The 17848-nt window shown below is 44.8% G+C and overlaps 1 protein-coding gene across 9 annotated transcripts in view; it reads left to right on the forward strand.

The window, feature by feature from the left end:
• The window catches only part of Rgs6 (regulator of G protein signaling 6), a 482896-nt gene that overhangs the window by 387307 nt on the left and 77741 nt on the right, over positions 1 to 17848 (forward strand). For all 9 annotated transcript variants that reach the window (XR_007835235.1, XM_051196274.1, XM_051196277.1 and 6 more), the window contains exons 7-12: positions 6889 to 6953; positions 10475 to 10551; positions 12879 to 12960; positions 14282 to 14356; positions 16204 to 16302; positions 17257 to 17318. Coding sequence is in view for 8 of the 9 variants with exons in the window: in XM_051196274.1 (XP_051052231.1) it covers positions 6889 to 6953; positions 10475 to 10551; positions 12879 to 12960; positions 14282 to 14356; positions 16204 to 16302; positions 17257 to 17318 (460 nt within the window). In the remaining variant the exon portion in view is untranslated. The remainder of the gene's footprint in view (positions 1 to 6888; positions 6954 to 10474; positions 10552 to 12878; positions 12961 to 14281; positions 14357 to 16203; positions 16303 to 17256; positions 17319 to 17848) is intronic.

A 17848-nucleotide genomic window follows, 5' to 3' on the forward strand; every position in this document is an offset into this window, starting at 1 on the left:
GAGTACCACAGACAAATGCTCAGGACCTGGGGACCACAGTGCTGAGGAAAGGGTTTTTGACCCTGTTAACTGCTTGTTGACATGTATCAAGTTCCCTGTTTCACATAGTTAACACAGACCCAGCACACTGAGCAATGTAGTTCTCCCAAGAGAATGGCAAAGGGGACAGGTTGTATGGGAACACTGCGCAACAGGGGCTTTCTTGCTCCTTCTAATGACACAGCATCAAGGAGCCACCTTCCCCTGGCCTTTTATATTCTTACAGTCTTGTAAAAGTTTAACTAAGAATTCATTGGTGATTTTGATAGTTGGACATTAAGAGCCCAGTTAGACCTGTGCCACACTCTCATAGAGCTTGAGGCCCAGAAAGTCCATATCCTCATAGGATCACATCTGTCTGAACTCCCAGATGATAGTGAGCCCAAGATGGCAAGGAGGGCTGGTCTGCCCTGGGTACTCACATCACCCCCAGGGTGGGATCTGTGGCACAGGATATATGTGGTGTTCAGTAAATCTTTACTTACAGTACTATTAGGGGTTTTGTTACTGCTTAAGATCTTTTCATTTGTTTAGTTTGTATTGAGGTGGGTTCTCCTGCAGCACTGGGATCGAACCCATAGCCTTATATGTGCTAAGCTACATTTCAGTCTGGTTCTAATTCCTTTTCACAATTTGCCACACACTTTAAAGTTACTTATTTTCAATTATGTGTATGCTCCCGCTTTTCTCTCTCTCTCTCTCTCTCTCTCTCTCTCTCTCTCTCTCTCTCTCTCTCTCTCTCTCTGTGTGTGTGTGTGTGTGTGTAAAATTTATGTATCACATATGTGCAGTACACACAGAGGCCAGAAGAAGGCATCAGATCTCCTGAAGCTGAAGTTACAGGCTGTTATGAGCCACAGGATATGGGTGCTGGGAACCCATCTGTGGTCCTCAAGGGGAACAGAAAGTACTCTTAACTCTTGAGCCAGCTCTCCAGTTTCTGGCTCTGGTTCTTCATTGAAGGTGAATGGACACTCCCTGGAGACAGAGTTTAAACTTAGAGCTGAGTGACGCCAGTCCATCCCCTTTCCTGCTCCTGTGTGTGACCTACCTGGAGCCCATGCCGACAGCACCACCAATTTGCATGGCATCCTTGCAGCCCCTAGTGCAGTATAGACTGTGGCTCTCCTGAGGACCAAGGCACTCAGTCAGCCCAAGAGCTTCTCCCCTGGATTTTTGCAGAACTCAGGGTGCCAGGTAGGCAGCTGCAGCTGCAGGGACTGACTGGTTAGGACCCTTGTCTGGGAGGGCTGCAGAGAAGCTGCTGTTCTAAAGCAAGGGCTTGTGGGATACAGACAGACCACTGAGAACAGTCTGGAGGTGCACAGCAAGTATTGCCTAATGAGCCAATACAAGGATAGGATGTGCTCTAGTAAAGGGCTGGGGGTGGGGGGGTGGATATGCTGCTCCTCTGTCCTAAGGCACCAGGATGACCCTCTCGAAAGGTTTCCTCCACAGTAGTTGGTCGGGTCTACCATGGCTTCCAGCTCAGGGGAGGAGCTGTGTGTGGCCATTAAACAAGTGCTTGAAGGTTGAAGGGCTGCTCACTCTGACTCCTCATTTGAATAATTACAGCTCAGTTCCACCCAGCCCGTGCCCCTCAGGCAAGAGCACACAGGCAGAGTCAGACCAGACACCTGGATCAAAATAAAATATATTCAACCACCTTATCCTGACTACAGCAGGCCAGATTTTTCTCTTTCAGAATTTTCTCTACAGAGTTCCATTTTAGAATATTAGTGGGCAGTATCAGCAGAGATGGAAACAGCAGATGACTTTAGGATCCCCTTAACATAAAATTATTTTGCATTCCTGCACCTCAGCCTATGGAAATGTCTCAGGTGGGAAAATCAGGGTGTAGGATATAAAAAAGGAAGGAGCCCCGGACCGGTTAGCTTTCCAGGAGAGAACTGGGGAAAGAGGCCCCCCTGCCTGTGTGATCTTGGCAAGTGTCTAACCTCCCTGTGCCTTAGAGCCTCATATTAAAGTCAGAGCATCGTTGTTTCTTTCCTGGTTCTTCTTTGTTGGGGTTGAGTGAATCAGGCAAGGTTTGCTGTATGGGAAGTAAGGTGTCAACCCTGCACTGGGGATGTGGACCCTGGCATGGTGGTGGCTAATGCTGGTATCGATACCGTGATGCAAAACTGTTACTACTTGACAGCCCTCTCCCCAGAAGCAGGTGAGAATGAACTAAGAATTCAGGAAATGACTGAGCGAGAGTGGTCAAGGACCAGAAACTTTTATCCATCCAACAAACATTTGGCTAATTGGCTGTGTTAGTGTCTATGTCACAAATCTGACCAAGTCACAGTCCTGCTGGCCCACAGGAAAGGTGACATGATGACAGAGAGTGGATGAAGATGAGTGAGAAAATTGAATAGGTTGGAAGGGACACTGCTGTTTTTCTCACTGCTGTGGCAAAATGCCTAGCCAGAGGGCCTTAAGGCTTAAGAGTTTGTTGGGCTCTGGCGGTGGAAAGGCTTGGATGCAGGAGACAGCTGGTCACTATGCCACGAAGCAAACACTAAATCCGAGTGCTCAGCTTGCTGTCTCCTTTGTGTTTACAACAGGACCCCTGTCCATGCAATGGTGCTAGCTGCATGAAGGGTGGGTCTCCCTTCCACCATTAAACCTTCCCAGAAACACCCTCACAGGCATGCCCAGAAGTGAATCTGCTAGGTGACTCTAATTCCCAGCACAATGCAATCAAGACGAACACAGTCCCCAGACAGGTTATATAGTAAAAGCCCTCGTATCACAGAGATAAGCTTCAGCTGACTGGGCTGTCTCTGGGAGCCCTGGATACCCAGCAATGAGAAAAGACTTGTGAAAGCCCCTTCATTTGCAAAACGGGGACCCTAACCAAACCTACCTGGTAGTTATCACAAGGACTTGTGGAGTTCACATTTGTAAGGTCCCTGAGGCGAAGCCCGATAGGTAAAGCTAGCAGGTTGTCATGTGACTCAGCATGAATGGATCTGATTTTATGTTCATTGAAATAGATCAGTTCAGATATCTTAAAATAAAACAGTTCATCATACTTCATTGTGTGCGCGCACAGTCACACATGAGCATGGTCACGGATACACACACAGACAACTTGCAGAAATCAGGTCTATCCTTTCACCCCATGGATTCCAGGGACCAAACTCAAGTTGTCAGACTTGACAGCAAGCACCTTTATCCCCTTAGTCATCTTATGTGACTCAGTCCCTTGTACACGAACATTATAAGAGTCTGTTCCCTATTTGGTATGTTAGACAAAGCGTGTCCTTGTTAGAGTGACACATCCAAGCAAAGCTAAGGTGAAGTTTGGAGGTAGAGACAACTATTTTTAGTAGAAGAAGAAGAAAAAGAAAAGCAAATAGATGATAGAGCTAGATAGATAAACAGGACAAGCCAATGTCGGGTTTCACATTCCCCAGAGGTCCTCCTGCAGGACTGACTGTCACCACTAGAGGTCACTGGAGCCAGCACTCTGGAGAAGGCTACCTACCGGTATAAGCAAGCCTGTAAATGTCAAGAGAACCTGTTCACTAGTGTGATGCTGGCCACAGATAAACAGATTGGAAATACAATCTGTGGGCTCATGGTCAGCAGCTACAGCACAGCCGTGTGTTCCTCACTCAGTACTCTATAACCTCTGGCCATTCTGACCCAGGATGGAAATTTCTTGGGATGATCCTACCTGCATACAACCCATAGTCAAAATCTGTGTTACCCACTCCCTGTTCTGCTTACTTTGTGGGGGGGGGGGGGTAGAGGTGTATGCCTGTGGGTGTGGCTGTAGGGGCACACCCACTTGTCTGCATATGGAAGCAGGAATAGGACATCAGGTATCCCATCCTATCATGCTCTATTTTGTTTTTCAATCCAGGGTCTCTCACCCAATCTGGGGCTCGAGTGGTGAGCAGTGAACGCAGTAAGCCTCCTGGCTCTGCTCCTCACTTAACCAAAGTTATGGGGATATTCAGCCACACACACCCATTTTAGAGCTTTTTACATAGATTCTGGGAATTAAAACCGAGGTCCTCACGCCTTGAACACCTAGCATCCATACCCACAGAGCCACCCCACTAACTCCCAGCTCTTGAGTTAGCCATTTCTGAGTTTCACATTCAACCAGTAGAAAATGCTTTGTCAAAGTAGCTGCCACCTCCAGCGGCTCACCGGGAATAAAGATGAGGAGGTGGCATGCCGAGCTTCTGGCTTGATGACCCTAGTCCCACAAGCTGTCGTCCTAGAAGCTGAGGGGGGTACTTTGTCCAGGGCAGATGGTTCTGTATCAGGCACGATGAAGACTTCTGGCTCAGTTCACTGGAAGAGTTAATAAAAGTGAAATTCAGGAGACATGTCATGCACATTCTTTAAGCCCTCAACCTATATGGGTCACGGCCCCTTTAGGAGTCACATTTCAGATATCCTGCATATCAGATACTTACACTGTGATTCATGACAGTAGCAAAATTACAGTTATGAAGGAGCAAGAAAAATAACTTTATGGTTGGGGGTCAAAAGGGTCGCAGCATTAGGAAAGTTGAGAAGCCCTGTTTTAGATAAGTATTCAAAGGAACATTCAAGTGACAGGCTATGTAGTAAGACCAAGGGCTTTTCTGTGACTGCAGATCCACAATACTTGGGTTTCTTTATTAAATAAACCATCCAGCTGGAATATTATTAAGCTGCATTAAGAATGTTTGAAATCACATGAATTTTGGCCCCTCCTACATTTATGTTGCTTATTTTTTCAAGATGCCTCACCTATAACAAATTCACCAACAACTGCCTCAGTCCACTCGTCTTGATTCATTAGCTCAATCTGATTCATTTAGCAATGTCTTCAGAGAGACAACCACTCTTTCTTTTAACAGTAGTTTCATTGGTACAGATAGTCCTCGATGTATGGTAAAGTTATATCCTGATATTCCCATTGGAACCCGAAAATATCCCAAGTCACAATACAAATCCAGCTACCAGACTCCCTCACTTAGCAACAAGGCACACTGCATGGTGTTAATTCGTTCCCCTCCGGAGCCTGTGGGCACATGACTCACTGCCATTGCACAGCCTCCCAAGAGAGTGACACTTCACACATCACTAGCCTAGGAAGAGATCAAAATTTTCAGTCAGTAACTATGGTTTCTAGTACTTTCATTCAGCTTTCCCGCTGTTGTTAAATGGAAAAAACATTAAGTCAGACCAAAGGGTTTGTGTGTGTGTGTATGTGTGTGTGTTGTTGTTGTCGTTGTCATTGTTGTTAAAATAGTGAGTACATCTGAACTGACATAAGCACATTTGGTTATGTCAGTCTGGTTAGCACAGACTGTAGATTATAGAAGTGTGAGCATACTGGAAAGAGAGCTGCTAGCCACAGGGTTCCAATCATCTTAGGCTGCCCCCCCAAAAAAGTCAGTTGTTTTAACCAGTGAGATATTGGTTACTTAACCAGTAAGAAGGGTGTTGGGCCACTGGGTAGGCCCAGACTGTGGTCCATCCTCATGGTCACCCAGGACAGTTACTCTGGCTTCTCTTTCTTGTCACTGAAAAGGAAGACAACAATGAAGAAGCAGAGATAGAAGGAAAAGTAAAGGTCATGTTTGAGAAAGAATGTCCTGGTAATATGGGGCTAAGAACCCTTCCTTAGCCTGGACAGACAGGCCTAAGTTGTCCTTCCTTTTCTCTGCTCTTTCTTTGGAAAAACAGGCCTGGAGGCCAGGGGCAGAGCTACAGCTGAGTAAGATACAGCTTATGTCCCTAAAGAGTCTTAAACCTAGAGCAGGGGACACTCCAATTAACAGGAATGCAATGAGGCTAGGCTGTGTCACTGCGGGTATATGGATGCTCTTGGAACACTGGGCTGGCTTTTCAGATATTAGTGGGACTGGGGCGGGGGGTGGCATAGTATAAAATGCTTGCAGTGTGAGTATGAGGGACTCCATTGTAGGCCCCTTGCCCACATGAAAAGCTAGATGGGTGATGCGCGTTTGTAAAGCCCATGCTGTGGAGGCAGAAACAAGAGGATCCTGGTACTCACTACCAAGCCCCTTGTCCCAACGGGATACCCTGTTCCAAAACACAAGATCGGTAGTATCTAAGGAAAGGCATTGAAGGTTGACCTCTGGCCTCTGCATGTGGAGTTCAGAGTGGTGGCCTCATAAAGCTTGTGGGGAAGAAGAATGGAGGTTTGACAAAATGGGATTATAAAAGGTTACGTTTTCGACCCTAAACACAGTCTTTCTTCAGTTGTCACTGAGAATGCTTGTGAAAGGTCACACTGGGCAGAAGGTGTTCAGTGCTCAGCAGAGGGAGGAATGGGAATGTCAGATGCAATGACACCCACTTTGAAAAGCTGTTCCTCTTGGGCATCTGCTCATTGGCATGGTCTAGGTGAGTGTCATAGATAGGGTTACTAGCTGTGTTATTTGGCTCACACTTCCACATTACTATTCATCATCAAAGGAAGCCAGGACAGGAACTCAAACAGGGCAGGAACCCGGAGGCAGGGGCTGGTGCAGAAGCCATGGAGGGGAGCTGCTTACTGGCTTGCCCCTCATGGTTTGCTCAGTCTGTTTTCTTATAGAATTCAGGATCACCAGCCTGGGAATGGATGGTACCACCCACATTGGTCTAGGCTCTTCCCCATCACTAATTAAGAAAACGTCCTACAGGCTTGTGCAGAGCCCACTCTGATGGAGGCATTTTCTTAACTGAGGTCCAGTCCTCCCCTTTGGTTTGTGTCACGGAGCTAAAACTAACCAGCACAGTGGGTGACTGGCTGGGCAGGCAGATGCTGGCTCCATCCCATGGCACTGCTGGCTTTATAAGGCTATTGTTTCTCTTCTTCCTCAGCCATCTACCTCTGTAAGAGGACAATGCAGAACAAAGCAAGGCTGGAGCTGGCAGACTACGAAGCAGTGAGTACGGTGCCTCCCAGGTCTGGGTAGGAGGAATGTCCACTCTGCCTGAGGTTTCCCTTCTTCCCCCTGCACTCCCTTCCAGGCAGTGGGAAGGAGGTCTGTTCTGTTTCTCCTTTGTTACCAGTTCTTCTTGCCATGACAGTCAAATCGCAAATCCTTATATAAATGACTCTCAAAGTTCAACAGCTAAAAATAAGCAGTTCAAGTGGGCTCTGGTGAAACATAACTGTAGTCCCAGGACCCAGGAAGCTAAGACAGGAGTGTTGTGAGTTTGAGGTCAACCTGGGCTATGCCAGCCTTGGTTAGGTGGTGAGACCCTGTCTCATATATACATTAATGTAGAGAAATAATTAAATAACATAAAGACGGGTAGAGGACTTACTCTGATATTTTACCAAAAAGGACAAAAGATGACATATTAACACGAGAAGATGCTCAATGCCTTAGCCATTTCAGAAACAGATCGAATCCATGGTGAGGTGCCATTACACCTATTAGAATGGCTAAAATGAAAGATATAGCTAAGACCAAGTGTCAGTGAGCATGTAGGGCTCATTCTTTAGTATTACTGTGGAATGAAAAAATGGCACATGTTTTGGCAGTTACTTATAAAGCTGAATATACAGTTATCACATGTAACCAAGTAGAGAAATCAGAGCCTATTTCCCAACAAAATCACCATGTTATTCTTCATATTAGCTTTATATGTGGTATCCCAGGGCTGAAAACAACCCAAACACATCTTAATAGACAAATGTAGCTAATTTACTAGGTACATCATACAATGTACCTAGTTAGTTTAGCTACTAACTAGGTACATCCATACACTAGAATAGTATCCTTCAGAAGAAAGGAATTGGTTCTTGTTATACACAATTACAGTGAAGACAAAGTGTTGAGTGAAAGAATTCAGTCTTAAGCCATCCATTCCATTGTTTGATACTCTTGCAAAGATAGCACATATATCATGAGGGAAAACATAAACAGATGTAGTTACAGATGGGTGGAGTATGAACATAAAAGGATATCCCAGGGGATTTGGAGAAGTAATCCTGATTCTGGTATATAACTATATACATGTGTTGGTCGTTCATGTTTTATTTTCCTGGAGGATAGATTGTCAGATTTTCTGTGCAACAAGTCTAAGATCAAAATTTTAAATTTCACCTTTATATCCCTCTCCCAAGCTTAGTAGTAGAGACAGAATCCAAAATCAAAATTCAATCCAGAAAAAAAGGCAAGGCACCCATTGCAAGGAGGTCTCCTTTCTCTGTCCACTTATTTTCCTGTATCTTTGTCCATATGATGTATTTCCTTGCAAGAATTAGGCATTCCACTTCCCCATTCCGTCTGTCCCCACCCACCTGGCAGAGTCTGGAAATGAAAAAAAGAAAAAGAAAAAAAAAAAAAAACTGAGGACACAAAGACTCACATATCATTGGGAATGTGTTTAACTTCTGGTTACAGAACCTTTCCCCCACACCACGTTTCACAGGCAACACACACACACACACACACACACACACAATGTGTGGTATAGGTGTTGCTGAACTGAACTGACTAAAGAGTGGCAGCTGGGGGACAAGAGATAATGTTGAGGAAAGTGGAAAATCCCTCCTTGACAATGAATAATCAACAGCATCTTCAGACCTCCCACATTCTCAAGGTCCCTATCTGCCTCCATCTTTCAAAGGGAACACAATAAGGCTCTTCTCCACCAGGCTTTGCCTCTCCTGAGTCCTGATACCTAAATCTAGCAAGTCAACTAGACCATGGCTCCCCTCTCCTCCACCCTAAGACAAATGTGGGCATGGCGCACTGCCTTTTTTGAGCCTGCTGGTATCACAGACTTGTGTTTGGGAGGCGGAGTTGAGAAGGACGCTGGGAGATTGTCTAGGAGCCCAGGATCTAGTTAGTGTTTGCATGTCACATCACATGTTGGACCATCCTGTGTGACCAACTCCAAACCTGCAACAGTGTGTGTGTGGCTCTTAGCGCCCTGGGAGCTGGGTCCTATCTGTGTGCCCTGATGTCCCAGTAGTCATATCTCCTGTCTTTCCAAAACTGGCTGTTTTACTTGCTACATACCCAAGGCCAATAGCTTTGCTACGATCACATGACTTCCCTAGCATGTCACAAGGTTCCCAGAGCTTCTGGTGCTCTTGTGCAGGTTTCTGTGTTTTAGAAAATGTATTACACAGAAATTCCAGGTCAACTTCTGGTGTCTTTTATTCAGTTTTCTGTTCACTTGCCCCACAGTGGTCTGTTTTGATATTTGTAAAGTATACAGCATAAGAGGTTCCCCCAACCCCCAGGATTAAGTTCTGCATAAAAAAACTACAAATGCATTTTATTCCCAAAGCATACTAATTTTATTAAAATTTTCTGACTTCATATATTCTTTGTAGGAAACAAAAATTCAGAGAGCAAAGAAGAGAAAATAGCCTATGATTCTCCCACTAAGTTTTTTCTATATATACAGGTTTTGACTGTTCCTGCTACTTCTTCTAATCACAGACTGTAGCATCCAGGGAATCATTCTAAGTTAGTAATACTAGATAGCCTAGTATTCCACAGTATGGTAGAGTCATAGTTCACGGCTTCCCCAAGTGATTGACACTTAGCTATCACCAACCGGACTTCCTACAAACAGTACAAGCATCAAAGGGCAGTTCTTCTCAAAGTAGTAAATCTGTGTGTTCCTTAAACAAGGCTCCTCTTACATTAATAACCTACTAATGAGGGTAATCAATTAGTGTTGACATGAGCTCTATGGAAATACATACCATAATATGGGCTCCAGTCTTGCATTAATCAGAATTAGGGGGATCATTAGGGGTCCTGTCAAACACCTCTTCTCATTGTTCTAAGATTCCAGTAGAAAAGTCTGCAGGCTGAGAGAAAAACAGCTCTCTCCTTCCTTCCTTCCCTCCCTCCCTCCCTCCCTCCCTCCTTCTCTCTCTCCCTCACTCTCTCCCTCCCTCCCTTCTTTCCTTGCTTTTTCTGTTTCTGATTAATTTTTCCTTCCGTGAGCCTCACAGTCACTCTCTTTGGTCCACTTCTGCATCCTGACCTTAGAAAGTACCCATGCAAAACATTCTAGGTTCCCTTTCCTTTGACCTCCCCAGCTCCCCACTGGAAGAATTATGCTCAAGAGTTCCATCCTGAGCTTTACTATGGGATGCTCCTGACATCCACTAGGCAACCTTTCCAGTAACCTCTATACCAAGCACTATGTGACTCGTGTTCACAAAATAACACCCAAGAAGAGTTGGATCTGGGTGAACCAGAGACCTCAGACTTAATACCACTCTTATAAATGAACATTAAGAATTAAGCAATTCATCAGAGCCTGATGCAAAGTCAAATTGGGGCTTGTGTCCAGTGGCTTTAGTATGAGACCCTGCTATTTTGATGGGAAGAAACCAAAAAGGATGGCTGCCTTGTAATAACCATAGGAGTTGATATATATGCTTATGATGATTAATAACTTCTTATTGATTTTTATTTCTCACCAGGAAAACTTAGCGAGACTCCAGAGGGCCTTTGCGAGGAAGTGGGAGTTCATCTTTATGCAAGCAGAGGCACAAGTGAAGTAGGTGGATGCAGCAGAGACTTCTGGGAGAGAAAAGAACTCCCTAGAGGGTGTGGTGGCCAAAGGGAGGTTTCTGCCGGGCTTAGTCTCTCTCACCCCCTTGGGAGCGACCGGACAAATAACAGGAAAATCCTGATGAACAGGTCACATAGGGAACAAAGGTCTTGCTAGGACAATGTCATCAGACAGAGAGAGTCTTCTCAAAGGCAGAGCTGAAGGATGTACCTTTACCAGAGACTTTGACTTGTTTGCTAAGAAGGGAGGACACCAGGCAGGGCTCATCGTGGGCTAGAGCCCTAGACTCCACAGGCTAACATGCTGAAACTTGAGGCGTCCTAGTTACTTTCCTCAACACTGTGATGAAAGCAACTTAAGGAGGAAAGGGTTATTTGGGTGAGTGGCTTTGTTGGTGGGGGGGTGTGCTACATCACAGCGGAAGATGGATAGAGTTCTTGGTGGCAGGAGTCAGTGACTACTTGTATCGCAGAGTATCAGGAAGCTGAGGGAGCTAGATCAGAACCAGGCCTGGGCTATATATACCTCCAAGGGCTTGCCACCAAGTGACTGGCTGCTACTACCCAGGCCCTACCTCCTCTTAACTTCACACCCTCCCCAGGACCAAACACTGGAATTCAGAAACCTGTGGGAGGGACCTTTTGTATTTATACCAGAAGAGGGATAAGTTCACTCCTGTCATCTTCCACAGAGGAATGAAGCTCAAAAACTAATGGAAAAATAAGGTGCAGAGTTTAGACTTCTGGGTTCAGTGGCGGAAGCTCCATTATGAGGCATGACTTAGAGGCTATGTCCTTCCTGGGCAGAAGTCGGTATCTGCATGATCCCTCTGCTGGAATAGAGCTACCCCCCCCCACCCCGTAAGCTTACCTCAGAGAACAGATAGCCTGAGCACAGGCTAACCCAGAAGAACCAGTGTGAGCTTTCCAATCTCCCAATAGATTAACTCATTCATCTCCCACAAAGGGCACAGAGGGAGGGAGGAAAAGGAAAGAGATGGAAGGGCTTTGTCTGTCTTCACCCATGGAAACAGACTGGAGACTTCTTCAATGAGGAAGCATGGCCAACAGATGACCCCCCCCCCAAGCCCATAAACAGGGATGTCACCTAGGACCATGGAATTGCTATGACCAGGGTCTCCCTTTTTCTCACACTCATCATGTCTAGCTTAGCCAGCAGTGCCAATAGGCAAAGGAGGACAGAGGAGGCATGGGAAGGGTGCTGAGCTGGAAGAACACAGGGACCTTTGCTCTGAGAATCCCTTGGAGGGGAACAGCCCCCACACACAGCTTGTGAGAAGTTCTTCTTGCTCTGGGAGTGGCCCCACTCAACACGTAGGGTCAGGTTTTGGAACTGTGTGAGTAAGGATTGATCATCAATGGTTACCATTGGAAATGAACAGAGGTCGCCTGGTCCAGTAGTCTGAATACCATCATTGCTGTCACCGTCCCTCAGCCATCTCTACCTTTCCCCTTTCCATGATGCCAGCCACCTGCTGATTCTTTCCCAACCCAGTGTTTGCAGATGCCCCCAAGGGAAGACAGACACCAGGTACTAGGTACTAAGTAACTGCAGGAACCTTCTGGGAAGTACAAGGTAGGAGAGACTCAGATATGGCTTTTCTCCATTAACTTTTCGGATAAACTCTGTGATTACATAATAATTGTGGGCCATTTAAGTACACGGCAATTATCACAAAAATCACAGGGTGGTTATGGGTTTATTTCAGTCCAGTAAACTAAAGAGCTCCCAAGAGAGCTGAGAACCACAAGTCACAAGGCAATTAATCTGAGTTGCTTTTTACTTAGATGATGGGAAACGATACATGTTTAGGGGGTGGGCTCTTTTGTGGGCTCCCAATCAGAACACATGGAATCTGGCTTTACCATCCATAATTTCCCTTCTGCAGTTGGTGTATTTTACAAGTATTTTAACTTCTGTTTACAATTCCGTGTTTGAGATGGAGCACTGGCAAGCAGGTGGCTGTGTCCCCCTCTTTACAAGTTACACAGGCAGAATTTGCTGTGCCGTAGGGGCAGACCGGTGGAGAATTCCTTAGTAGCCCAGATCTTGATACCCCCTGTGGGCAGCTCTGTTTCTGCTCATTCTTCCTGCCTGCCTCTCATGTTCATTGCTCCCAAATAATAATCTGGAACCCAGCCTAAAGCAATCTCTTGCCATGTGTGGAGTCACTCGGCGCCATGTTGGTGGCACTAGTCTTGATTCAGCCTTGGCGCCCAGGAGCAGGAGTGCTGAGGAGCAGAAGAGAAAACAGTGCAAACACTTCTCACCTCTTCTCCTTACTCTTTCAGGATTGATCGGAAAAAGGATAAGACAGAAAGGAAAATCTTGGATAGTCAAGAACGGGCCTTTTGGGATGTCCACAGACCAGTGGTGAGAAAGTTCTGCTTGGCTCGCCGTGCTGGATCTGCCCGCGTCGTTCTTTTCCACTGTCTTTAGTGACCAAGTGACTGTTCCTTACGACAGCTGCTATGCTTTGTGAAATTGCCTTCCACTCATTCATAGTCTCCCCATACATCTCCTGGGAGTTATATGTCAGTTCCACCTTTTAAAAATTATACACTGGGGGAAAAGTAGGACTAGAAATGGGGAAACAATGGGGATGCTAAGAGAGGAATTCTGGAGTCCCCAAGTCTGCATCCCTCCAAATTAGCAATGTCTGGCTCTGCCATCATTAAGCCCCAAATCTTAAGATAGGTTTCTCACATACTGTTAAGTCTAGTCATTTACACTAGTCATGTTCTATAAAGTCTCTCAAAACTCTGAGTTAGTGAATATTGAAGTATTGTTCATATATTTTGATCAATACGTAGTTTTGTTTCATGTGTGTTCCTGCGTGAAGATACCACATTTAATATATAACGTTGATTCATTGTTTGAAGCCACAACTGGCAGAACTGTGGTTCGGACCAGATCACAGTCATTCTGTTTTCTCCTGTAACACGTGGGAGTCCCTTCACCCTTAGAGCACTACACAATTCTTTGACACCTTGATTGAAGGCTACCAAAAATGAAAATGTCAGCAAGATAAACATGTAGAAAGCCTTGCACTAAATAAGCCCTGTAAAGGTAGCTCTACAGCATAGAATAGGAAGGCAGAACCTCACCTTGCTCAGCCTTCATCTGGGCATAGCTATGTGCAGTGACTCAAATTACTCTTCTTCTGCTAGTGTCTGTAAATGGTCATTAGGCTCTGAGAACATTGATTTGCACATTACAGAGGAAACTAAGCAAGTAGATGAATTCACAAATCAGTACACAATGAAGCTTGACTGTGTCCCTGATTTCACATTATTAAAACAAATCTCAATTGCCCCCAGGAAATGGAATTGAAAATGAACAAACTATTTTCAACCTTCCTAAAACCTGATTAAAAGCAACAATACCAAAAAGAATCACCCTGTCCCGACACAGGAACTTTTGTTTTTTTCAAGCTATGCCCAAAGAACTGTGGCCACTTGAAATGTAGATTTGATTGCAGGTATGCATACCAGCCCTTCCACAAGGCATCATGATTATAAGGTCATATTTTATATTTCCAATGAGAACTCCACATAGGAACATGCATTATGGAAAGATAAAAAGATTATGTATTATCTGCAAAGGCAAGGACTAGGTATGATGGTATTACTTGGATTAAATTGGAAGCATAATTTTCACTTAGTAATTTACACTATCTTTTTTTTCCTCTCAGCCAGGCTGTGTGAACACAACGGAAATGGATATCAGAAAATGCCGACGTTTGAAGAACCCTCAAAAGGTTAAAAAGGTCTGCTGGTTTCATTGAATTACAACTTCCTGGTGGGGATAGTCCTCTGTTTATGGTAGCCTTCACATAGTGATTTTTCTGCTTGTGATTCTCCTACGCTTTACCTTTTGAGACCATTTTATTAATAGATTCTAGAAATATCTGTTGGGTGGCTGGTGTGTTTTGGGGATTGTGCAAATTGCTGAGGTTCAGATCTAGATCTCGGGGATCCCCTAATCTTGAAGGGAATGAAGCCAGAACACAGGCAACGCAGCTTCTATGCTGTATTAGGAAAAATGGGACAGTTCAGGAGCCCCCGGAGGGGCAGCTAAGAGAGAGTGGGGTTTCTCAGAGGCTTTATATGAGCAGGGTCCCCTGAGACAAGAGTATCTAGTTGCCAGTTCTGGGAAAGAAAAGAAACTACTATAATAAAACATGGCAGAGCCTGCAGGCACAAAGGGTTTGGCTCCTAGAAACAAATGGGAGAGTTTAGACAGAGCTCAATTGTCAAAACCCATGTCACTATCTTGCCCTAATTTGAATGACCCCAGGATCCCTTGTATTTCACTGGTCTAAAATGGGTAGTGGCCTCAGCATCTCCATGGAGACCATACCCAGACTACCTCCATCAATACATTCACCTGCTCCAAAGATCATGCTTACAGGAGAACATGGCTGTGCTCTGTAACACTAATTTCAGAAGGTTAGAGTTTGTCCCCAATGTCCCCAAGTATGACCAAGTATGAATCCAGAGAACTTCTGATCAGAAGTGTGTCAGTGTTTGGAATACTTGCATATACCTACCAAGCTATTTTGTAGGGAATATGAATCAAGTTTGAGTGTAAAACTCACTTGTTCATAGCTACCTTATGAACATAGCCCAACAATAATGTTATGTAATATTTCCAGTGGTCCCGTGTTTTAATCAGAACATATGCCATGAGATGAGGTATAGAATTTTCCATTTGTCATATTTGGGATTTGGAAGGATTTTAGATATTTAGACAAGGATTAATGTGTGTGTTTGTGTGTAAGAGAAAGAAACAGAGACAAACACAGAGAGGCTAAAACTTCAGGTACTTCTCAAGTTTACTTAAGTAATTTGCTCAGTGGGTTAAACAACAGTGTCCACCGTGTTATATTTTAAACCTCTGGTCTTAACTGTCCTTATTTACTCTTTAAGGGCCCCTAATTCTAATGTCACAGGATTGTATAAAATTATGTGTATGCCATCAGAGCCTTTTGCAATTGTATAGATGCATGTCCTTCAGGGATGTTTCTTTTCCTGTTTATCACAACTTGAATAGCAGTGATAGATGTGGACTTTTGTAGAAACAAGGCCAGAAAACTACTTAGTTTATAAGGAGCACTAACCAGGAAGCCTGACATCTCAACATTGTATCAGATGGGCATGGCATCTGCTGACCAGCAGGAAACCCACAGGGAATTTCTGAATGTACCTTAGTTTTCTTGAGCTCAGTGTTGACCCCAAAATCACCTGGGACATTTGTTTAAAGTGCAGATCCCCAAACCCACCCATGAGAATCCTGATTGGGTCTATCTGGGGTGGGATTAAGTAATGTACCTCTTTACTGAGTACCCCCAACAGATCTTTGGTAGGCCTCTGGGCCATATTTAGAGAAACAATACTACACAGAGAGACAATTTCCTCAAGGGAATAAAGGATCTTCCCAGTATTGTAATCCAGAGGATGAGGTCCCTCAAGAGGTCTACCATGGGAGAAATTCAGAGGCCAGTCACATGGCTGGATGTCGCAGAGACAGTTGAAAGAATGAGATGATGGATTGGCACCTGAGCCACCCACAACACTGAGGCTATGTGATTTGTATTTTTGCTTCACCTTCTAGTCAGTGTATGGTGTGGCTGAAGAGTCCCAGTCACAGAGCCCAGTGCACATACCAAGCCAGCCAGTCAGGAAGACTACAAAGGATGACATTCGAAAGCAGGTGAGTGGGAGAGCATGATACTTCCAGCGTGGTCCATGGACAGCAGAACCCAGCTGTTGGATGACTTGAGCCTGTGCGAGACACTTCACAAATGCTTGAGAAACTCTCCACCAAGCTTCTCTAGCAGTTATTAAAGGGTGTGTGACTGAGCTATCCCAGTGAGGTGCTGACTTTTGAGGTCAAGGTCTCCCACCACCTGCTGTGGGAACTAGGGAAGGAGAGGCAAATGTCCCATCCTGGAGAACATAGCATTATAATGAACTTCCAGGATGCACCAGTCCAGGACCACTACCTGTATATTCTTAAGCCATAAAGAGAGCTGTAGCCCAAAGTCATTTCATCACATATTATTTTCTGTTGCGATGAGGAAGCCAGATTAACAGAGTGACTGGGGGCGTTGGTCCCTTCTGAAGCCTCTTATTATGCCTTGCTGGCTTCTGACAGGGGTTGGGCAAAGGAGTAACTTTAAATGCCTTTCCTTGACAAGCTTATGGTTAGGGTTGGAAGAAAGAAACAGACAAATGCAAAATAGCTATCTGCTGTTTTAGTTAAACATAGACCAATACATGGATGTGGAATGTACCTGGAAAGTGGGCAGAGGAACAGTTACTGGAGCTTAGTGCAAAAAGAAAAATCTATTTATAGTATACACATTGCCTATCCATTCTGTTGCCAAGCTTAGAAGACTACATGCTGTCTTTTGAGTGCATAATTTGGGGTGGGGGGTTAAAAATTAAATGATAGTTATGAACAGGTGAAAAGTAGACATAAACTAAATTGTATTATAACCTTAAGTGTGGCAGGGATTTCTAAAAGGGCACATTGCTCCGGGGTAGGAGTGTTGTCTGGGGAGGTGTCTAGACCTCAGTGTGACTGCAAGGATTTGGGTTCACAGGAAGAAGGAGAATCGAGTTCTGTTTTGGCCTCTGCAACCATGTTCTCTCTTTCCACCAGATAACGTTTTTGAATGCACAGATTGACAGACATTGTTTGAAAATGTCCAAAGTGGCTGAAAGGTATGCTTCCCCCAATATTTTTACTGTGTGCATATTTTTATAAAGGAGAAATTGAACAGGGTTCTGGTTAACATGTTCAGCTTCAAGAGTCAGGCTGTAGATGGTACTCCTACAATCTGGTGTGTGAAAGCCTCTAGTCCCTGTGTGAGTGTAGCTAAGATAACGGGCCTCCCTCGAGCAAGACACTCTCTTACCTAAGCTTCAGCCATAGGACCTTGTGAATCAGGGAAGAATGCCTTTTTACTCTCCATCATGGGCCTTTGCCTGCAGTCCTTTGATTGATTCAAATGGAATCACGGCCTTTTCAGCTATAAAATGCCCAGATTCACTTTATAGGGGAGAGAAATTGTGTGTGCCCTTTGAGGACCTGAGCATATAAACAGCAGAGGACCAGGTCCTTGAGAAGTGTCCTCCCCCACATACCATCAACCACAGGATGGCACTGAATCAACTGCAAAGAAAATAGCTGGCCCGTGCAGCCTGGCTTCTGTAGCCACTCCTATGTTATACTCTACCCTATATGCACCACT

Source organism: Phodopus roborovskii, unplaced genomic scaffold, assembly GCF_943737965.1.
Source record: "Phodopus roborovskii unplaced genomic scaffold, PHOROB, whole genome shotgun sequence".
Classification (NCBI taxonomy): Eukaryota; Metazoa; Chordata; class Mammalia; order Rodentia; family Cricetidae; genus Phodopus; species Phodopus roborovskii.